The following is a 22,639-nucleotide window of genomic DNA, read 5'->3' on the forward strand; positions in this document are numbered from 1 at the left end:
GTTGTTGGCGACAATATGGGATTTTGACTACATTCCTTGCAGTCACCAATCCCACCCTCCAACAAGGACTGTGTGATCCTTTTACACTCCAGCAGTTTGTGTCCTTTGCTGACCAAACAAAAACAGACTGACCCCTGCAAAACTCTCCTCTTAGACTGCGGGCATTGCCTCCCCATCGTCCTCACTCCTCCCTCCAGGCCCCAGGCAGCAGCTGCCACAACTACTGCTGCTGACAGTATGTCACATTTGTAAGGCTCCTCAGATTCTCTAATGATCCCAGACCTTTCTGTATCACTCTCTTGAGACAGATCTGAAATCAGAGAAGAAAAAAAAAAAAAAAATATTAAGAAAATCACTTTTCAAGCTATCAGCCTTGCTTGCAAGAGCACTTCTCCAAAGAGCTGTGCTAAGCAGCCACTGGATAGTAATGGCTTACATCTACTGGAACAGAAAGCTCATCCGCAGCTCTCTAAGCAGACAGGCACTTTGATACTATGCTCCTGAGTGGGGTTTAAGAACCTGCAGACACCAAAATAGGAACAGGACCCAGGAGAGAGGGATGCAGAAGTAACCAGCACAGGAAGCTTAAAACACAAGATTCGTCTTTGAAAACAACGCAACATTTTGCCACCGTTCTAGGTTTCTGATGGAAATTATCATCTAAAAGAAGTAACAATAGCAACAGGTTTCCATAGCACAGAACAAATGAGCCGCTCAAACAATGCGTCAGATGAAAAAATTGAATCTTTTAAGGGATGGGGAAGCATGAAAACCAAAACCAGAAAACGTGGTGCTGGAAAGAATTAAAGATTAGGATTAGCAGACTGACAGGACAGTCTCATCTGAATTTAGGGCCTGATTTTCTTCCTTGGAACGCAGCAAAAAGCATTCCTGTGACCCATGAGATGATCGCAGCGTTCTGCTCCAAACGCTCCCCTGGAACGTGCCAGGAATGCAAACAGAATAATCCATGTGCTGTGGGGACGAAGTACCACTCGTCACCCAATAGAAATGACTCCCTGTGCCTATTAGTCAATTAGAGAGGCCAGGAATCTATAGGAATGAGATTAAAAAGAAGTATTTTCTGAAAATTAAAACCCATGAAATTAATTCTTACTGCAAGCAAGAGCAAGCCAAAAATCAGGAAGAAGCCCAAGACAAAAAGGTAACAGGTATCGTTGAGCAAAAACAATTAAAGGAAAAAACTGTAAGCTCCAGCCCTGCAGAAAGCCAAGAAGTTGTTATGAATGGTACTTTCCACAGAAATATAAATTAGCAAGAAGCACTCGGCAGTCCGCATACCTGCATAGAAATAAGGTGAACACATTCACACGAGCTACCAAAGGCTTTGCAGGAACTTCTGGAAATGCCAAAAACTCAAACTCTCTTTGCAAAGCAGCAGCTTTCCTCAGACCCACCCCAGATCTCTTGTAACCCACACAACAGGGGCACGCTGTCCTAAACCAGGACACAAAACGACTACCACTCTATTTTGAGTTCACACTAATCTAAGAACCCCATGAAGGCAGGTTTTGAATGTAACACCCACAGGCACACAGATGCTGCAGCACATGGTACCGTTCCCTTGGTGCCTGTTATCTGACCTTTAGCTGCACTATGGACCTGGGGAGGATGCTAGAGGGTGTTTTAAATGAAGTACTGAATGCAGGAAAATGGAGGTAACTTTACATTAAATCTTAGCTCACTCTTCATTTTAGTCTGAAAAGCAGCAACGTTGAAGATTCACAGTTAATGAGCAATTCTAGGCAAACCCCACAGTTAGGATGAAACTGAGACATGAGCCCAGGCTCATACACACAAGCACCACAGTGGATTTTAGTTAAATGCTCTGTGTTTCTGAATTAAAGCGATACACCAGGCTAAATGGGTTTATGGTAGGAACGGAGAGTTTACTTAAAAAAGGAATTTTTTTTCAGACTGGCATAGCACTTCCTGCATGGTCACTCTTACAGTAAAATAGAAGGGCTTTAATATGAACTAGCATTAACCACACATACAGGTTATCATAGAGACAGGAGGAAGGTATTGAAAATCTATGCTGCAAATGCACAGTTTAGCCATATAAATCGCACCCACACGAGGACCACGTTGTCAGAATAACTGCATTTGCAAAATGTTCCTGATGGACACCTGGTTTACCTCCTCGGGACCAGCTGCAGATGGAGCCCTGCTACCTCCCCCAGGCTGGCACCTAACACTAGGTGCCATCCACTCCTGAGCTGCTGCTGTCCTGCACATTTAAGGCAACTGTAGAAAAAGGCAGAAATCCCAGACACTGCAAATCTACTTGGATGGAAGAGGTCATATCAGTGCAAGAGCAGCACTCCTTTCTTTTTCCTTTTTTCTCTCTCCATTAGGTCTGGTCATTTTTATTTGCAATTGCAAAGCTTTTCATCAGCTTTACAATTCAACTGCAATGAAGGAAGATGAGTAGACTTATTCTCTTAAATAAATCCTACTTCTGATCAGCTTTATAGGAGTGAAGGTAAAAACTAAAGAGCAAAATGACACTTAAAGCCATCTGCACCAGTAGCCTTATTTCTGAAATTCGTCCCTGCTATTTCAAGGCATTAAACAAATTCATTTATTATTGTGTGTACGGGTAAAGCCTTTCTGTATCAAAGCATTAGGAAACTAGAAATTTGGGAAGGAAGATTTCATCTAAAAGGGAAATTGGGGAAAATCCCAGAAAAGACAACTACTCATCAGATTTGGCTCTCTGGTGAACCAGCACATGTTTAGATGCATAGCCTTGAAAGGGCTGCTTTATCAGCCAGATTATGGTCTTACCTTTATGCTAAGTGTCATGGGATTGCAACAATAACAGGCAATTGTTGGGGATGGGGACTACAAGAATGACACACAAAACCAGTGGGATTAAAACCAACCAAAAATTAGTCAGACATTTTAACCAGATGGCATTTCCTCTTCCTAGCAGTCTGATGTGCTAAAGCCAAGCACACACGCTATGACAGCAGATGGAAATCACACAGCTTTGTTTATGTTTGGGACCTACAGTAAAGGGAACCATGCAAGTTTGAGCAGAGAATAATTACCCAGAGCCAAAGAAATGGGTGCTTTTTTGAAAATACCAGTCCAAAACTGGGCAGGAGTTATAGTCACTAAAAAACTCAAGACAATTTCAGTAACAGAAAAACCCAGGGGTGTTCTCTAAATCACCTTCAGGACGGACAGAACTAGCTTCAACCTCTTCTGCTACCTCCTCAAAGCTGCACCTGACCACAATGGATTTTATAACCTGCCAAATATCATAATCTCCTCTACAAAGCCATTTTACTTACTTTCCTGTCTATCCACTTCACCCAAACTAATTACACTCTTCCAGGCAAGGTCAGTCCTTAGCCACCCCATGATCTATCACAAAACCTACTCAAGAAGGCTAGTGGATAACTTTATAATGATTATTCTTCCAAACCAGACCTCAGGGCATCACAAACTGGGACTAGAGCTCTGTCTGCTTTAAAGACAAGAAACAAAAATTTCATCTTTCACTCAAGCAGCAATTCCATCTTACTGTGTTCCCAGGCACATCACTTTGTACCTTTTACTTGCCACCAGGAGGATTTGCCAAGTGTTTCTATTATTCACAAAACTGCTCTTTTACTTGACCACATCAATGCTTAGCTCCAGCTGTATTATGCCTCCAAAGACTGAGGTTTAGGGAGACGAGGGGGGACGCAGAGGCTCTGCAGCACGCACGCCGACCGTCCATCTGCCTATGCACCACGCACCAGCTCCACTGCGCCCCAACCTGCTGTTACAGTTAGCAGCAGACAGGCTGAGATCGCATAAAAGGACACGACGTTTTCTTTTCTGCAGGTACCTTAAGCTTTCAGCTCCCTATGAAGTCCTTCCATTTTCAAAATTTCTATCAGCCTACTACTCAAAATAATTCAATAAATAACCCAACCTTCTGCTTGCTTACGTGCCCATCCTAATAGCATCTGAATGTTCTAAATGAAGAACACTCATCCATGCTGCTGTAGAATTTTTCCTTTCAAAGTTCTCCAAACTCTTTATAAACATTGACTAATGAATCAGGCAATATTTACCCAGCTGCCTGGAAGACAGATACACCTTTTTTAACAGCCAAAGTAACAAGCAGCGAATCATTCGCAGAGCTAGGAACAGAAGTTGGAACTCTCAGCTCCTATTAACGTGGCATCTCCTCAAATACAAATCTCAAAACACTTGCTCATAAGACAACCGATCCATCTCTGGGACACTCTGAAGATTTACCAACCTGCAACGTTGTGCTCTACTCCCGCTACCAGTTAGCCTCAACTCAGGAACAAAGCACCAGGTATTACAGGAAGGAAATAAACATATAAAGGTTAGCAGAAAGTACTCTGTTCAAACCAACAGCAACAAAGAGTAGCCATGGCACAGAAGACCGCATTTTACTAGGCATTACTAATTCAATATTCTGTCATCTTTCACACCACTGTTCATTCAACATCAAACGCCTCAGCAAGGACTTCTAATTAAAGCACAGAAAGGCTAGAATAAAACATATTTTTGTCACATCATTTGTGGGTCCTTTATTCACAACTGAAATAGCTTCATGTTTAATTGTGTACCAAGCCACATACGCTATCTCAGCACACAGGAGCAAACAGTGACCACTTCAATGCTGCAAGCAATTCTCGTGCTGCCCCTTCATCTCTAGCACGAGGCGTCTATCTGCCTGCACAAACTGATTGAAATCTCCTGTGAGCGAGGACCTTATCTGCAACACTGCACGCAGAGGCGTCCCCGGGGGTGTTGCGCTCAGCATGGCCCTGCTCCAGCGTGGCACCTCACACAAGTGAGCCTAACCGCGCAGGAAAGGCAGGTACCCACCACCTCCCAGCCTTACGTCTCCTAAGTCCAGGCGCTCTGAGGGACCTCTGCTATCCTGCTGCAAAGTGACAAACTAAGCGGCAACCTCTTCTACTCCACATTAACAGCCTCAGCAAGAAACCAAGTATTTCCCCACGTTATGCTGAAAAACTAACCTCCCTGGTCTCCCTGAGACTGTTCAACCTGGAACTGAAAGCTCAAGTCTAACCTCTGTCTCGTACCACAGACCTAACAAAAGCCAAGGCCAAGGAGCGCGGTTTCCATCTCAGCCAGCAATTCAGGCCACAAACCTGCACGCTCCCCTCCGCTGTATAAAATACAGAACGTACTGCCGAGACTTAGCAATCCATGATTTCCATCAGTGAAAACGAGGGGAAGAAGGAATAACAAGAAACAAAAAAAGCACGGCCAATAAAGAAAAAGAGAAGAAAAAAGACTGCTGTCATCGCCACAGGGAAGCAGAGACACAAACCACAACTCTGCATGTATGCCAGCCTTGCCAATGCTTGGATCTGAAGGCAAAGAAGTCCGCTACAGTGGGATGTGAAGAGCAAAGCCAAAATTCCCTGCTAAATATTGCTGCCAAACAAGCCATTTCTTGTCAATATTTGTAAAACAAATTGAGCCTGTGCTGTAAATATCCCTGCATCTGTGCGCTGTTTGTTTCGACATGAAGACTTGCAAATAAGCTTCAGAGCGTACTTGTAGCGGGAGAATAGCTTGAGCAGCTCTGGTAGAACTCAGCTGTTCAGGCCCTACAACCGGCCCTTTGTGACCGGGGACAGACAGCACTACTGCAGCCTCTCTCATATTATCGCTGCAATGAGGTGGGCAGCAGTTTGCAGCCACATGTATACACACCAAAAAAAAAAAAAAAAAGCAATATGGAAAAAATCTCGCAAGGAAAAAACAAATTCTTTAAAAGTTACCTCAACAGCACAAGACTGATTTCAGAATGCTTTAAAAGTTTAACAAACAAGTCTTTTTAAACCACAAAATTTGGTTCAGGCTTAGACTATTTGTTTGGGTTTTGGGTTTGTTTGGGTTTTTTTTTGTTGTTTTTGTTTTTTTTTTTTTCATGGATCAAGACCTCCTTTGCCACAAGCCAGTCCTCCAGCTCGCCCTGCCCCATCAGGCAAGTTCACAAACTCTGTTATGACATCATGTTGCAGGAGGGAGGGATAGAAGAGACATCTCTGACAAACACCCAGCTACAGTTGGACAGATCATCTATTTTTCCCAGGTTCTTCCCAAACAAGTGATCTGAAAGGAAGCGCTGCTCAGCCCTCAAAGAGGATTACAGCTATTGCCACGTTACAGCACCCTGTCCACTGCCTGCCACTTAGCAAGTGGCAATCTGACTGTGATATTACTGGCACCAAAGCAAATTTTGGGAACCTACAAATCTATTCCCAGATCTCCCAACCTCTTACAGCATGACCTTCATCAGGCTGCTTCACTCTCTGGGAATAACTCACCCTTCACTATGAACAAGAAGCTTAACTTAAATATTTCCTCATCACAGTCAGAGGAAAGGCACTGCAAGTACCAAGCTTCCTATGAAATGTATTAAAGCACTACCTGGAGCAGACTAAAATACGTTTCTTGCAAGTAACTTCCATAACAAAGTTTGGTTTAGATTACAACAGTTGGAAAGGGAAAGCATATTAGGGTTTGATGAATTGAAGTTTATTTTACAGCAAAACCCAAACACATTTCCCTCCCCATCACCATCACTTACAAACTCAGAAGCAGAGACTTCTCCATTGAACTAAGTGCCAACTTCCCTGGATTTCAAATTGCAGTCCTAAACACTGAATCTTTTCTTGCCCAACCCAGAACTAAAATAAATCCTGGAGATGGTTATTGCTTAGTTGTATTATAGCAGCATTTTAAAGGGCCAGATGAACAGCCTCATCATTTATACACAGCCTCATCAGTTGTACACACATGCCACATGTACGCACACAGAGTAAGCAGTAAGTCTCTCAACACAGAGGCAGCCTAAAACAAGAGGGAAACAGAAGACGCAAAAAGGTGGTGACCACTCCACAGTCACAAACAAGGCCAATTAGAAACTAAAGCCAAGAAGCTGGCCCAGTATCCTATTTGCTAGCCATCACTACAGACAATCAAAAATTATTTATCAGTGCTTTCATTAGAAAAGGAAACTGGATTTCAAAGGTATGCCTGATCTCCACACAACCTTCCCCTCATCAGGGTCAATGCAATTTACTTGCTGGCTTTTCAGCGGGTAGGAAGTGGTACAGGTTTCACTGAGCTCTGAGGAGCAGCCCTGCTCTCTGACAGCGGGTGACATGGAACACTGTTCCCGTCAGTTGGGCAGAGATGAAAGCATCTGTGCGTTTGGACAAGCCCAGCAGAATGCAAACAGAAGGCAGAAGCAGAGGACTCCATGGGAGAGATGCCTGCCTGGTGGCAGGGGGAGAGCAAGACAGGTTAACCAACAACAAAAGCCCATTAACTTTGATTTACCAATGACTTATTCCGGGTCACTGCTTGATGGATGGAGGTTGGTTTCAAAAGCACATTTTTAAGGGAGCCACAAGATTTTCAGAGCTGACTTAGATTTGTGCACAGTGTACAATTTGTTCATACCATGGCAATCCACCCAAACACACAGGTAGGCAGTAAGCTGTTCCTCTGCAGTGCAGGAAGGGGAATTTGCCACCTGCAGGCAAAGCTCTCAAAGCAGCAGAGGCAGAAAGGCACTATGATACACAAGCTAAAACCACAGGCAACGTGTTATTGAGCAGAACCACAATGGAAGCTTTCACATCTGCAAACCAGAAAGTACACACCTGTTCATTCCTCCTCACACAAGCAACCACTTACAAAACCAAGTCTCCCTCCTTCACATTAAAAATTGCCATGAACTTATACAAACGCAGAGGAAGTTCCTTAAAAGCAAGCACATTTTATTGAGAAACACAAATGGGTGGATGCTTCAAAATCAAGCAAAGAGCCCTACTGTTTGTGCAACATTTGCTGTCGGAGCCGAACTGCATTGCCCTCCAGCTGAAGCACAACATGTGGGATTCCTCCTCCCCCAGCTTGTGGGAAAGCCCAAGCAGTCAGAGTTTCCATGCTACACGCCCCCCCCCCAAAAGGCGATGCTAGCTGGGGTCTCCAGCTTCAGGCTGAAAAACATGCTGTCAGAGAAGAAGTGACAACAGCCATAAGGAGAAACTGATTCCCCACCACTGATCCAAAGGAAGAGAGGATGGTAAGATGTAGGCTCCCTACAGCTAAAAAGAAACTGCACAGAATGATGTGGGTTCAGTTACAGGCAAAAAGTTTCAGAGCCATCAAAAAAGCTAAGTCAGCAATAAAAACCAAAAGGGGAGAGGGAAGAAAAGGAGAAAAAGAGCATGACACATACCCACAGTCTATCCAGCTTATAGTACCTCGTCCTTTCACCTCCTGGGCCACACTGGACAGTAACCTGAGTGAGCTTTCCGCAGCAGCAGCTGGAAAACAAAATAAAAGAATAATAAAAATAAAACAACAACGGCATTATTACTCCACATAGAAAAACACAATGGTGCATTCCTTTGTTCTGAAGCACCAAAAGAACATTTCTAATTTGAAAAAAACAGTATGACAGCGATCAGTAAAGTCTTCCGTAAACTAGAAGGAATGCTGGCTGCAGCTGAAGTTGGGTGGCTCATTCCCTCCACCCCCCTTAAACACCACACTGAAATTCATATCTCCAGGCACGCTCTCTGACCTACATTTACGGAACTATACTATGTCCCCTCCTGTAAACCACCTTCCATCCAACACTGCCTTTTTCCTGTTGCCGGGCATTAACCAATTTGTACCACTGCCTGCTAATTGGAGCAACTTCATTTAGGACCTTCATCAGTTGTAAGGGCAAGTCATTCTCATTCAGCATCTCTGCCTGCCTCAATTCTATCCCCGTCATACATAGAAAATAACACACTGTTGTTCTTGTAATAACCCTGGGAGATATCCAAACCAACAGTCGTGAGGAGCCCAAAACTATTAGCAGAAAGCACCAAGAAAAGGTCCTTCCAAGAACTGGCTGTATTATAAATACCCAACTGAGATTTTTTTATAATGCCATGCCACATGTGTATATTTTGCAAAACACTTCCATTCCAAAACAGTCTTATAAATGGTATTAAAAATAAACACCGAAGAAAAATGGGACAAGAGCTCGGGAGAGAAAAATAGAGAGGTTCAAACAAGTATCAATTCCCCAAAGAATCTAATAGAAACTTGTTTCCTGCCTTGATAAACAAAAAATAGAAACCCAGAGCTCTTCCAGATCTATTTAAGCTGCTGCTGCTCCACAACTACTTCAACTAATTGAATATAAGAACAGCTATATTGGGACGGACCAAATGCCTCTATAGACCAATATCTTGTCTCCAACATTTGAGATAGTGAAGGCTATTAGGAAGAAATTTTTTAGTTTGAAGGTTGTAAGGCACTGGAACAGGTTGCCCAGAGAGGTTGTTGAGGCCCCATCCCAGGAGGTGTTCAAGGCCAGGCTGGATGTGGCCTTGGGCAACCTGGTCTAGTGGGAGGTGTCCCTGTCTATGGCAGGGGGGTTGGAACTCCATGATCTTCAAGGTCCTTTCCAACTTAAACCATTCTATGATTCTATATAGGTCAGAGTAGACAAGTAGAGCTAGCGGGTAGTGATAGCCCTCACAATTTTTATCTCAACAATCTCCTGAGCCAGAAACAGCTTCTTTGTATTCGACAGCCTTTGCTTGGGCCTGATGCCATCAGAGACGCCAGCCCACACACGCTAGCTCTCAAGAAACTCTCCTACCCCCAACACTGATAACATGCAACTGCCACCTCCCTCCAACACAGGGACGTAGACACATGGGGGAATCTTTGCATGTACTTAGAGTGAAACAGTTTGACAAACACCCTTTAAAAATAAGCATTCAGGATAGGACAGACTTGTCCCAGAAGACTCACTAGTTGAGCAGCTCTGGCAGGATACCCAGCTAATAGGGTGAACTAAACATCTCCTGTAAATGAGGACATCTCCTGAAACCCACGAATTTTCTGCATGACAGAAATACTCATCTAGTTTTGCTCAGCTGAGAAGCAAAGCCTTTGTCCCAGCAGTACAATCAGATGCGGGCCAACATCTCATCACAGCTGAATGATGTATATCTGAGATTAGAATTGCACCTCCAAATTCCTGTATCTTTTTTCCCCTCCCCTCTTTCTGGGTGACAGTTAGGCAAGACATTTCTAATTGTGCAAGGATTGCTGTACTAGGAAGAAACATTAATCCCACAGTCAGCTCTGCATGCAATGCTTTAGACTGCTAAAACCAACCAATTAAATAACAAAACCAGAAAAAAACAGAAATTTCCACAACACAGCTTTTGAACAATGCCCATAGGGCAACATTTATTTGATGAGTGTCAGAGCTGAAGTGTTCTGGTTGTGCTTCTAAAAATGAAAGCAACCACCACTTAAAATATTAAGCGTAAAAAGAAAATTTTCCCTTTAAAAAGCTGAATAATACAGATGTCTTTTTTATCTAAAGTGTTCCTTTCAAAATCAAAAAGCGTTGGAAACTCTTTTATGACTTTCACTTTGAACCTGTTACTACAAAACCATTTGGCCGAGTTCGAGCGCTCAAAGTTCCTCACTATAGCAAAACACAAAATTTTTAACAAAAATTAAGGCACACATGTCATTTTAACTGTTTCAGAATAAGCATATCTTTAGCAAACAAAGTTAATTATCGCAGCACCTGCACATTTTTGTCTGCAAAATTCTCTCATACTGGGGGTGGAAGGAGGATATTGGGGCACTACATACTGCTTCAATGTGCCACACTATAAAGCCAGTGCAACTCTACATACGTCACTGCATTTAATTGAGATAAGACCTTTGTAGCAGGTCAGACAGGGAGGACCGAACCCCCAAATAAAGCCTTCTCTTGTATTGCTTGCCTGCAGGAAGTAAAAAGAAGCAACAACAAAAACAATATAGCACTAAGGAAAATCATCTTAGTGACACATTTTACATGTAGCTGTCCAGTGACTTCCACATCCACAACAGCAATCTGCACTTGCATATGGAGCTTAAAGGTTGTTCCTTCATTTTACACAATATCACACAAAACAAAACACCAAAACAAACAAGGCAACGAAGGAGAAAAATGTACAGCAGGAGCAGAACAGAGCAAAAGGAAGAGCAGACAGGTAAGGGTAAGAGTAAGAGTGAAGAGCCAGAAAAGAGAGCCTGAATGACAGAAGACTGCAAAGAGATTCAAGGGGACAGGTGGCTTGACGTGAAATGAGTCATTCCTCCCTCTTACACAAGCAGTTCATTTTTTATTTTTATATTTTGTTAATTAAAGTCGAAAGACAACCATGGCACACTCAAAGCTGTCAGAAGCAAAGATAGATTGATTTCAGTACTATAACTATTCATTAAGCCTTTCAGTGTCACCAGGAAATCGAAACTTGCAAACTACTGTGATAAACACACCAGAAAGCTCTGGCTGATAGCTATTACGAGCAGACAGTTTTGGAGACAAAGCCAGAATAAAGCACATTTTTGCCACTGTGACAGAGCAATTAGAAGACCAAATTAAGAAGATCCTAAACATCAGGAGCCCCTGAGTTAGAACAAAGGACACCAGTCCTGAAGAAGCCCTTGTAGTCACGTAGAAGCACCTCACAGTCACATAACACAACACTGAAGAGCGAGCAAGTAAGGGCAAAGAGCTTAGTCATCTGAACACACACACAAATGTTCAAATGCACACACCTTCTGGGCACAAAGAGCTATGACATCAAAAAAAAAAAAAAAAAAAAAAAAAAGAGGACTTACCAGATTTGGAATACAGCACTAGTACGTTATTCCGTGTCCTGAGAAGCTTCTTAAAATCCTTGTGGTCACTTATTTTTTCTATGAGTGGAGACACCTTCAACGAGTACACAAATGCCGGCAAGAACGCCTACAGAAACACAAAGCCAGAAACATTAGTAACAGCTTCCATGCTGAGAAATAAAATACAAACTGCTTTTGAAATGGCCTTGACTTTTTTCCATAATCTTGAGACACGCTGCCTTTAAACTATCATATTGATTTGATCAGCAAAATCAAAAAAAAAAAAGGAAAAAACAAAAAACCCAACCATACACATGACTTACTGAAACTAGACCAATACCACTCCCAGCAAGCATCCTTAAGTGGAAAGATGAGATAAACACATCAAGAAATATGGGTTTAGTTAAGAAGCCACCCCTTTAAAAGTTTGTTCCCTAGTCCGATAATCAGACAAAAATTCTTATGTAAATTTAATATACTGTAACAAGAGAAGCAGCAAATTACCACTTTGAGAGAACTCCTGTCCCTAGATCTCAGAATATGCTGCAAACTCAATTGAGTACTTTGATATCCCAAAGAAGACAGTGAGAACAATGAAGTTAAAATAACTAACCCATGCTGACACAGAGCAGATGAAGGAAATGAAAACTGAATTTGCAAGTATTCCAGCATCTGCATTACGGCACTGACCGCAACCCTCTCCTACTCACCCTTCCAAAGCGGAACAGGGCTTATGTTTCCCACTGGCCACAGCATACCACGCACACACCAGTGCCTTTGCCAGAAGATCAAGTTTGGCTTCCACTGGCCACGTAGAAGGCACAGCATTTAATCTCTCTGCATCTCAGTTCTGTATCTATGCAAAGAAATTATTTTTGTTGCGTCGTTTGGTTTATTTAAATCATGACAGCTCCAGAGCAGAGTTTGTCTTTTATCCTACTATAAAGTAAAACGCCTATCAAAATATGACCATAACCTTGGTTGGGGCCTCTACTGCTCATTTATACTGCAATAATCTTTAATAATAATAGTAATCTTATCCATCAGGCTATGTTGCCTCCCTTCTGCACTATACTGAATTCATACTAATGGAATGATTATGGGAAGCTTAGCTGGAGAAATTATCTAGTTTACATTCACCTTACAGTAAAACCTTAACACTTAATTGCTTGGCTAAAAGCTTTAGCTCATTTGCCTAACACACACAAGAGGTTCAACGTTTTCTTAATTACAGAACTAATTTTGATCATATCTCACTCCAACTGGGCTGGAAAATGTATCCAGGGTAGATGTGAAGAAGTAAGAGGCTGTTCTTCTTGCATCCCGTGTATTACAGATTGCAGCATTCAAAACACGGCACTAAGCCAATCAAAGTCGGAACACGCAGCCCCAGGCACTACATTTCACTACAAATTTAGCTATTTGCAAACACCACGTCACTGAGGCACAGAAACAAAACCTTGCACCTATGAAACATAGAAGTGCCAAAAATTTTGACATGTGGAAAGGGCAGGAGGAGTTTTGGGACGCATGAAAGGTAGAGAGAAGAAGCTGAGCTGAAACAGGAGTCATCCTCAAAACAACCCCAGGACATGTTCGGGAATTTAAAGTCACCACAATATATACCTATAAGATAAAAGCACGACAGGCTGCACATGCTTAAAGCAAGTAAGTTAGCCCGTTCTGCAGGCAGGATTCCCACCACCGAGCACTGCTCACCAGATGGTCTTAACTATGAGAAGGGAAAAAGCACACTTGCAAGTCAGCCCCTACCTTCAGCATAAATGCCCTTGATGCTTTAATTCGACCGACAGACTCGCATTCTTCTAAATCCAGATGTCCAGAGCTCAGCCTTCCTACTTCAGGCTGATGTATGTGAATCATTTGTGTATTTTCTCAGATAAATACATGGTGTTGCCAATCAAAGTAGACAAATATAGTTGTGCTAAGTGAGGTGACACAGACATGCAAATTCCTGCTCAAAACTCATCGCAATCAGAGGCTATACAGGAGGGATTAATCTAACATTGACTTACGAGCAGATCTCTTTAATCCTAAGTGTTTTTTTTAAAAAACTTTTCCCTTCACCTCAATTTTTTGTAACTATCCAAGTGTCATAAGGTTTTATTTATGCCTTGAGTTACAGAAGACTAAAATTAAACTTTACTGAACACAGAGTGAAAAAGTAAAACTACAGGTTGCTTCTTTGGTTTAGAAAACGGGACGCAATTAAGGATATTCTAGTGCATGAACTTGCTGCCAAAAAGAAATAATTGAACTAAAAAAAAGGCACAAAGGCCACTTTCAATGTGACACCAAATGGTATTATGAACTTTGTTTAAAGCATCTGTACAGTTTTACCAATAGCTCGGAAGTACATGTATTTCATGTCTTTTCCAGATGGAAAGGCTGTTTAGCCAATTTCAGTAACTTTTTTTTTTTTTTTCCGTTATAATGGCAGAGCTATAAACCTCTTGAAAAATTGGATCCTGGAAACAGTGACAGCTTTAACTACTGCCTTGTCCATGTTGCCACTAACAGAAAACTTGCTGTGCCGGTGGAATAGCAGGCGCTTGGAGGGAGAAGCACGTCGCATTGCATATATCCACTGCTACTTTGCCCAATTCCTCCCCAGGTATAAAATCAATACGTTACTCATTTTCCTGCAGTTTTATTACCGCGGCTCTCTCTGATCTTATGGTTTATACCAAAACCCACTGGGAAAGGCATTGCGCATACAAGCACACCAATCAGCCCTGCCGAATAAATCATCATCTCCCTTTAATTAAGATTAATGTTGCAGCCTTTGCTGCTTATAAAACGCAAAAGGTCCACGCTGAAGGCATGGAGTTGGAGAGAAACACCCTGCCTGCACATCTAAGGCAGCCGCAGCAACACTGGGAGGTTATCGGCTGAGCTGAACAGTTCACGACCTCCCAATAAGCATTTTCACTAAATCCTGTTTGCAAACTGGTAAGAATTAAGTAGTTCCATGGTGTCCAGCTTTCTCCTGGTGAAATTAACAAAGACCCTATCCAGGAACAAATGAGAGGCTGGGTTTCTGTCAAACGTCCTGAAGAACCTCTGCCTTCTCTACCAGTTCTGCTGAAGGTAAGCAACGCTGAGCAGTTCTTTTCACCTGATGCCAGTCCCAGCCACGGGGATGCTTTGCCCCGCTCCAGAGCCAACGCTGTGATGACTGTACCAGCAACTACAGCCTCAGCAGGGCTACAGCCGCTAGTTTTGGCAATGGCATGAAATTAAGAGGATGGGAAAAGAGAATCCTATGGAACCAGTTACACACTCCTCTTCCACAGAAAACCAGGCTCATATTCCTGCACAGCCCACAGGCAAAGCGGCAGCAAAGACAAGGCTCATTTGCATGTACTGTGCTATATGACTTTAATTGTGAGATATGAGTCAGGTAGATCTACTCTAGACATTGTGCTGAAATCTTTGCAGGAGAGCTCATCAGCCAGGCACTGCCCGATCTTGTTTAAATCCAGGGCACAAGAGGAGATGAGCTCACATTAAAAAAAGAAGAGGTCAAGAAAGGTGACAGTCCCTCCTGGGCAGGAAGCCTCTTTTCATATGCGTCAGGAAGTGCTACATTCACACATATGGAACTCTATAAATAAGAAACAAGCTAAACTCTCTTGTCACTTAAGCATTCTAAAGCTTTAAAATCTATTCACAACCACTTAGCTGAAAAGCTAAGAAACACTCCAAACACTTTTATCAAGAAGCTACCTACCTTGGTACCTGTTAAAGTACAAGGCATATTAGGACCAACACATGCAACATCTGTGCCACCCCTGCCCTGGGACAGTTATTCTAACAAGAAATTGCAATAAAACTGAGGGAAGGTCTATTTTATTTCACGCTGTGTTTGCACAGTGCCTAGCACAACGGGTCCTCATCCACGGCTGGCTCAGTGAGCTGGAACCAGCACAACAGTCACCTGGTGTTCTCAGGTGCAGGAGACTTTGGTGGAGACCTTCAGAAAAAGACAGGCTACACGCGGCAGACTATGAAATGCAAATCTGGTAGCGCTTCTAGTCTGCAGATTTTCCCCAGCTCCAGATCTCTACCTGAATTTACTTTCACAGAATTTTTTATGGCGCAGGTTGCACATCACTCGTGATTGTAGTGTCTGATCTAAGATGCACGAAGAATTCTGAAGTAAAACATAAGTGAACCCAAACCCTCAAGACAGTCAACTCAAAACTGCTGAGAGACGCTGCTATTTGAGTACAAGGTACAGAAACACACGTGCTTTAGCTCTGCCTCTGCTCTTCAAATCAAAGTATGTATTTAAATATATAATCTTGCAAGCTAGGTGGAAGAAGTCTGATCAGTCAAAAAGGTTTAATTTTCCATTTTTCCCCACTCTCCAGCAATTCCTTGCAGAGCTGCCGAAGATACACAAGTGTTACGGAGCAGCAAAGCACTTCACAACCCCACTCCCTTAGAATCAAGAACACAAGAAACAGCTGAGTTTTCAGAAACCCAGAGGCAAAGAGACTTACAGGCAAATAACTATTTGCTAATTATACTTCCAGGACTGACACTATTGAAAAACGTGGTCATCCCTCAGGCCATGTTTTCTCAAAATCATCAAGGATCTGAGAAAGCAGAATTTACTTCTCAAGTTTTTACTCGCCATGTTTTCTCAAAATCATCAAGGATCTGAGAAAGCCGAGTTTATTTCGCAAGTTTTTACTCTTCTCTGAATCTCATTTTAGAATGGAAAAAAAAGGGAATATCTTTCAAGCAGCCACAAAAATGTATTTTCATATTTTACATTTATTATTCAAATTAAATGTGATAAATGCTTAACTGCTGTTCCCACAGAACCCAGTTCAATTTATGAGTTGCACCCCACAAAAGCTTCATGACAGCATGGTCTCTTGCTAAGGATAAGGAGAATGTCTGAGAATAATTTTTTATTCATTTATTTTAAATCAAGGGCAATGAAAACACATGGTTTTAAAAACAAGAAAATACAAATCAAAATTAAATAAGGAGGCACTACCAGAGGAGTAGCATTGTACACTGGACATGAAAACTATTTTCAGCTCAAGAGCATGAAAAAATATATTTCCCTGGACACAAATTATGCATTAAAAAATATAAATGGATATGCAGCTGAAACAGTGCTTAGGTGCCTGAATCCATATGTCAACATACAATTTTTATGCGCACACTAACACTTACATGTATAATTAGGCAGACAATTTGCATGCTATTCATCAAGAATAGCTGGGGCTGACACTAACAACGCTGATTCCGGCACAACTGCTGCTTGGCAGGGACGCAATCTTACACTCAACCACAATTCCAAAAGCCCATTTTTCAGCAAGACATTGACTTTGATTTCTGTCTTAGCTTAACCGCCCACTGATGTCATTCTCAGTTTGGGACAACAGCATTCAACCCATTGTAAATATGATCAATGAGCGACCCTGTACATATGAAATAGATTGTGTCTGACAAGGCATTTTATGGGAATCTAACTGAAGAGCAAACCTGCTTCAAAATTCCACGCAGTAATGGAGATGACTGAATTTCATTTCATAATTAATTTATTTAGGAAGGGACTAGTTCACATTCTAAACAAGGGTCTCCTCTGCTACTTTAAAATGGGGGGAGGGGGGCAGGCAAGAAATCCCAAGAACTAGACTGGATCTCACCCTCCCTTTCCCACTCAGTTCCCAGAATGAACCCTGTGGTGGAGCACACGCTTAACTTCAGAAGGTGGATTTGAAAGAACATCTCTGTACTACAGTGATGGAGGTTTATAAACCTTTAGATCAGCCGGTGCGACGGCCAGGTCCTGGGGTGCAGGCAGTGCGCACGTACTGAATATACCAGGTTTAAGTCATCTCCAGGAAGACACAAAAGAGAAACAGATCTGTTGCTCCCCTCCCCCCTATTTGCTCTCACTTAAAAATACAAGATGTTCAAATCCAAAGCCCCCTTGTTTACAAGAATCACAGTTTGACTGCAGATGTTTTATCTTCCTTGTTCATCATACAAACCACTCTTGACCTTGTGCAATAATTGCTTGCTTTTCAATCACAAGCCCTCCCTCTGCTGCTATTTACATTCAGGGTTGTGCTGCTTTGATCACTGAGCCATTTGTAACAAATGCCTTCGAAGATGGATAGTGATAAGTAGGACAGTCCCCTGTTTTCATTCATGATTAATATCCAAAATAGCTGTAGAAATGTTTTAATCAAATCAGATGAGGGGAGACGGGTGATCTCTGTTACCCAAAGGTATCTCAAGGAAGCCTTCTGAGACTTCATTACTTGAACGAGGGGGAAAGAGAAAAGGTAGCACTTGGGTCTCAACCTTCAGGGGTCACAGCTGAAGCAGCCCCTGCAGTCCCACTGGGACCGCAACACGACCTTCTCCCAACCACATCTGCAGTGGTTCCCAAGCTGCAACCTGCTGAGGGCCCCCAGCGCAGAGGCTGCAGCACGTTACCTGCAACCAACCTGAAAAGCCACCTGCGGGCCCAGCGGGGAATGGTGACTCCCGCACCTAGAGCGGCACGGGATGGCCAGGTGAGGAGCGCTCCAGCAGACACGCCGGAATATCAACAACTTCTGCATTGGAAGACTGACAGCATTAGAAAACCATGGTTTTGCCCGTCAGGTTTACGTTTGCAGACACTCCCATTGGACACTTCTTGTTCATTTCCCATGAGCTCCATGGAAGAAAGCATTCTTACTCTGCATATAAGCCAGATCAATTAACTCTCACCTCAAGCCATTCAAGGAATAAAAAACCCCAAGCTCTGCTGACATTTTATTGTGGTGGGTCATATCTGCAAGAGGCAAGTGTCACATCTTCTTTTGTTCATGAAGGAAGGCAAATTAAAATCCTGAGAGAATGTCACGGTATTCTTTAACTTAGGCTGAAGAATGCTACAAATAAGGCATTCCACTTAACATGGTGCTTGCTATGCTCACTTTCCAAATATAGAAGATAGGAAAAAATACCATGGAGACGTCAAGATTTGACTAGACTCTACTGTTCATACTGTTCTTAAACACTGGGTTTTAAGGAACATAAGCTACAGGCATAATAGCCTATACTAAAGGTTGTTCTTAAGGGCTCTGTGTAGCCAATTAATTGTATGGTTTATCACTGGTTTTCAAATGCTTAGTGAAGGAAAACCTGTGCAACTATTTACTAATTAACAGCTGACTGTAATAGGGTCAATTACTAATGCTGACAAAGAACTTTCTTCTTATTATGAATGTGAAGTTCACTCTCTCTTCAAGCCGGGCATTGGTGCAATATATATTAAACAAGCTGTTGATGAAATAATGTTTCAGATACCACTTTTGAATGAGCAAAGTTGGATGACTTCAGAAGCTAAGGGCATGAGCAAAGCATATGCCACATAATCCCCCACTAAAAACTGGGTTTTGAAGAAGTTTAAAGTATCACCTACTCAAGAAGCACATAGCAGATGCTATAAAAAGAAGACAAAACTACTATTAATGGGACTTAAAAAGAAGAGAGGGTGAAAAATGCCACCTGAAAATCCTTAGCACTTTATGCAGCACTTGTTATCTTCAAAGCATTGCACAAATATTAACTAATTAATCCTCACATTTTTCTGCCAGGTGATAGGAGACGAAGCTTAATTTAAACAGTTGGAGTAAGATTCATACAGAAAGGAAGCAGTCTGCAAGAGGCAAAAGGGAGGCAGCATCAGAGCAAGTCGGCACACAGCTGATCCTAGAGCAGCACAACCCCACGCTCATGGTGTGCCATCTCCTGAAAGGTGAGGAGGGGGAGAGAAAGAGTCTATTTGCAGTCACCCAACAAATTTGCTATATGACTATAAACCCAAAGATAACAGACAGGACATCATCCAGGCAGCCACAAGTGACATTACCTTTGTTATCTGTGTTCTACAAGCACACAGATCACAGCGCCCTCCACCAATGCTACCGGCTACTCTCAGCTAGCAAAGTGCCAAAACTTAAGACCTGCTTTGCTATCACAATTTTTTTGCCATTCACAAGCTCAAAATGGTGGCAGGATCAAGGTAAATCATAATGTACTTCCAAAGGGACCCTGTCCACATCAAGAAATTGAAGGTAACGTTAGTTTGTGATTCTAGTTGCAAATTGCATTGAGTTTTTCCATTCACAGGCCTCCAAACACAACTCTGAAGAAAGGTGAGTCTCATTACCTCCATTTTACAGAAATGAAGGAACTCAAGGCACTGCATCACCAAAAAGCAAAAGAAATGGTCAACAACACAACAAGTACCTCTTCCATCACCAATTGCTCACGACGTTGCAAACACAGCCCTGGGCAGGAACACCACTTCTGATGACCACACCACACTCGTGGCAACATCCCAGGCCCTCTGAAGTGAACAGGAGCTCTGGCACCAAAGCCAATGGATTCAAAACATCACTCCATAAGGTACGGCATTGAGTAACAAAACCAGTCCTGAAAGCTAAGGTTTGATTTGAAAAAGGCATCTGAGGTGACAGAATGTAGCCCACATCATAAATTTTACAAATCCGTACTTTGAAGAGGGAACAGATACGAAGTAGGAATGGGGCAGGGGGACAGCAAGTAAGGGATTTGCCTCTGCAATACCCTCCCTCTGACTGCACCAAAACACTTCCCAAAGCAGCTCCTGTAGTACAAACAGTAACTGGAAGGGAAGAGTCACTCCTGAATTCAAGCCCAAATGCCACCGTGGGAAACACTATCTGAGCACTGCTGAGGAGGAGCAGCACTTGCATCCTGCCTGCAAACTCACCGGAGGCAAAGCCACTGCTGCGTGCTGCAGGGCTACCTGCAATACAAAGAGTGAGCCACGTCTGAGTCCTCCCCACAGGTCTGGATTCACAAGCCCATGTCAGTGCTTACCGGTGCATTCCCGTGACGTTACTGGGACCTGAGGAGCTGGAAGCCTGAAATGTTCCTTTCAAACATTTCTTTGAAGGCACTGGGTTTGAATGGCACCAGGTCAAGGAGCCTGCTTCTCAATGGCTGTGAGTGGGTCAGGCTCTCTTGACTCAGTTTCTCTGTCATTAAGCCAACGCTCAGAAGACAAACTGATCTTTGCCACATTTACCTGAGATAACATTCCTTGGTGTTTGCAAAGCAAACAGATCTCAGATGCGCAATCCTGTTGGAAGCAGTAGCTGGCCTCTGCCAGGCAAAGGACAGCGCCCAATATATCAGAGGAAATGCAAATCAACCTCGGTGTGAAACTCCTTCCCAATGCCTTTAACAGTAAACTGGGTCCTTCAAGCGTGAAATAGTCAACCACTTGACATACCGAATAGGGACTTATCTCTAAAGTTAAACCACAACTTCCCTGTGACTCTACGACTCATTCAAGAAATAAAACTTTACAGAAGGTGCAGATCACTGCAGTATCTTCATCACGTGTGTGTCACATATTCACATGATACAGATGATAACAACTTAACATCTTCCATTAGAAGATACTGAAGCGTTTTCTTCATCCAGCTTTGTAGTTTTCCTTTTACAAATGCAGGAAGTCTTACAGAGATAAGGATTTCAATTCTCGGAAGCCACCTCCAATACTGGATCCTACTTTAAAATGAGCCCTATTTTTCAGGAGCACTATACATGCGTGACTCTAGCTGCTGTCCCAGGTGCATTGCAAGCACTCAGCACTTCCAGGAAAAAAAATAAATAAATCATGTTTAAGTACATAAAAAAGGATGGGCTGGAAGAAAAGACAAAGTTCTCATTAACCTCTGTCCCACAAAGCAGCTGGCATTACCTTTGCTTTAACTTTACACACTGAGAACGTCCCGATTTAACAGCCTCACTGACTTTGGCAAACACTGACTCGAGAAAAATTTAAAAGCAGATTTTGCAATGTCACAGCTGTAGGCTAGTTTTTTAATCCTGGTGTACAGCGAGTTACATATTTCAGGATGAAAAATCACACCTTCAAGTGCAAGATAATGCAAATTGGAAGAAATAATTTAAACTACTTGTACACAGCACAGGGGAAAGAATTAGCTGAATCAACAGCTCAATGAAGACATCTGCTCAGCATGCAGCATCACAGAGCAAATAAAATGCTGGGGCAAATTACGAAGGGGAAGAGAGAATAATGTGGATAAATTATAATGACTTCATATAATTTCACTGACAACGGCAGGCCCACTCTGCTCATCTCAAAGACACCAGCTCTGCAATATAAAAGGTCCAAAGGACAACTAGAATAGTCAGGAACAAGAGATTCACATGAAGAAAGCTGGAAAAAAAAATATTTTAATCTACAAAAAGAAATCACAGCACAATACTTACATTAACACAAAATGAATGTTACAGTAAGATAAGGTCGGACAGTCACAGTGGATGTAGAAGGAAATACCACAAATAACTCCACGTGTTTAGTTATTTTAAATGAAGAGAAAATTCAGTCCACTTGTACCTCCACCTGGTCCACAGTATATACTTAATCCGAGGAATACAATGCCACAAGTATCATTGAGAAAAGTCCTGTATATCTTAAAGATGAGGCACAGGGGAAAAAAAGCCACACTAAGACCTCTCTGACATTTCAAGAAGAGTTCAGCCTGACTTCAGTTTCACTTGAAATCAACAAATAAATTGCAAATAGCAGAGGTCTGTGCTTACAGACCAAGCTTAGAACAAAACAAAAATTGTGCAGGAAGCACAGCATTCCTTTTCCCTCCTGAATGAGCTGACAGCTAGGCCCCTGCCAGGGGCAAAAGGCTACATCAGACAGGGCCGATGCTTTCTGTCCCACAATGACAACTCTAATATCAGTACAGAATAAGCATAGGGCAATTCGCAATTCCACACTTGATCTGAATGAATGAGATGAGCGCTCCTA

At 42.5% G+C, this 22,639-nt stretch overlaps 1 protein-coding gene across 1 annotated transcript in view; it reads right to left on the minus strand.

The window, feature by feature from the left end:
- The window catches only part of PDIA5 (protein disulfide isomerase family A, member 5), a 95,049-nt gene extending 78,635 nt beyond the window's left edge, over positions 1–16,414 (minus strand). Inside the window, exons 1-4 of the mRNA XM_009887318.1 lie at positions 16,408–16,414; positions 15,503–15,510; positions 11,749–11,875; positions 8,288–8,375 (exon numbers count right to left, since the gene is read on the minus strand). Coding sequence (XP_009885620.1) covers positions 8,288–8,375; positions 11,749–11,875; positions 15,503–15,510; positions 16,408–16,414 — 230 coding nt within the window. The remainder of the gene's footprint in view (positions 1–8,287; positions 8,376–11,748; positions 11,876–15,502; positions 15,511–16,407) is intronic.
- Positions 16,415–22,639: the final 6,225 nt, after the last annotated feature.

This window comes from Charadrius vociferus, unplaced genomic scaffold, assembly GCF_000708025.1.
Source record: "Charadrius vociferus isolate BGI_N301 unplaced genomic scaffold, ASM70802v2 scaffold385, whole genome shotgun sequence".
Lineage (NCBI taxonomy): Eukaryota > Metazoa > Chordata > Aves > Charadriiformes > Charadriidae > Charadrius > Charadrius vociferus.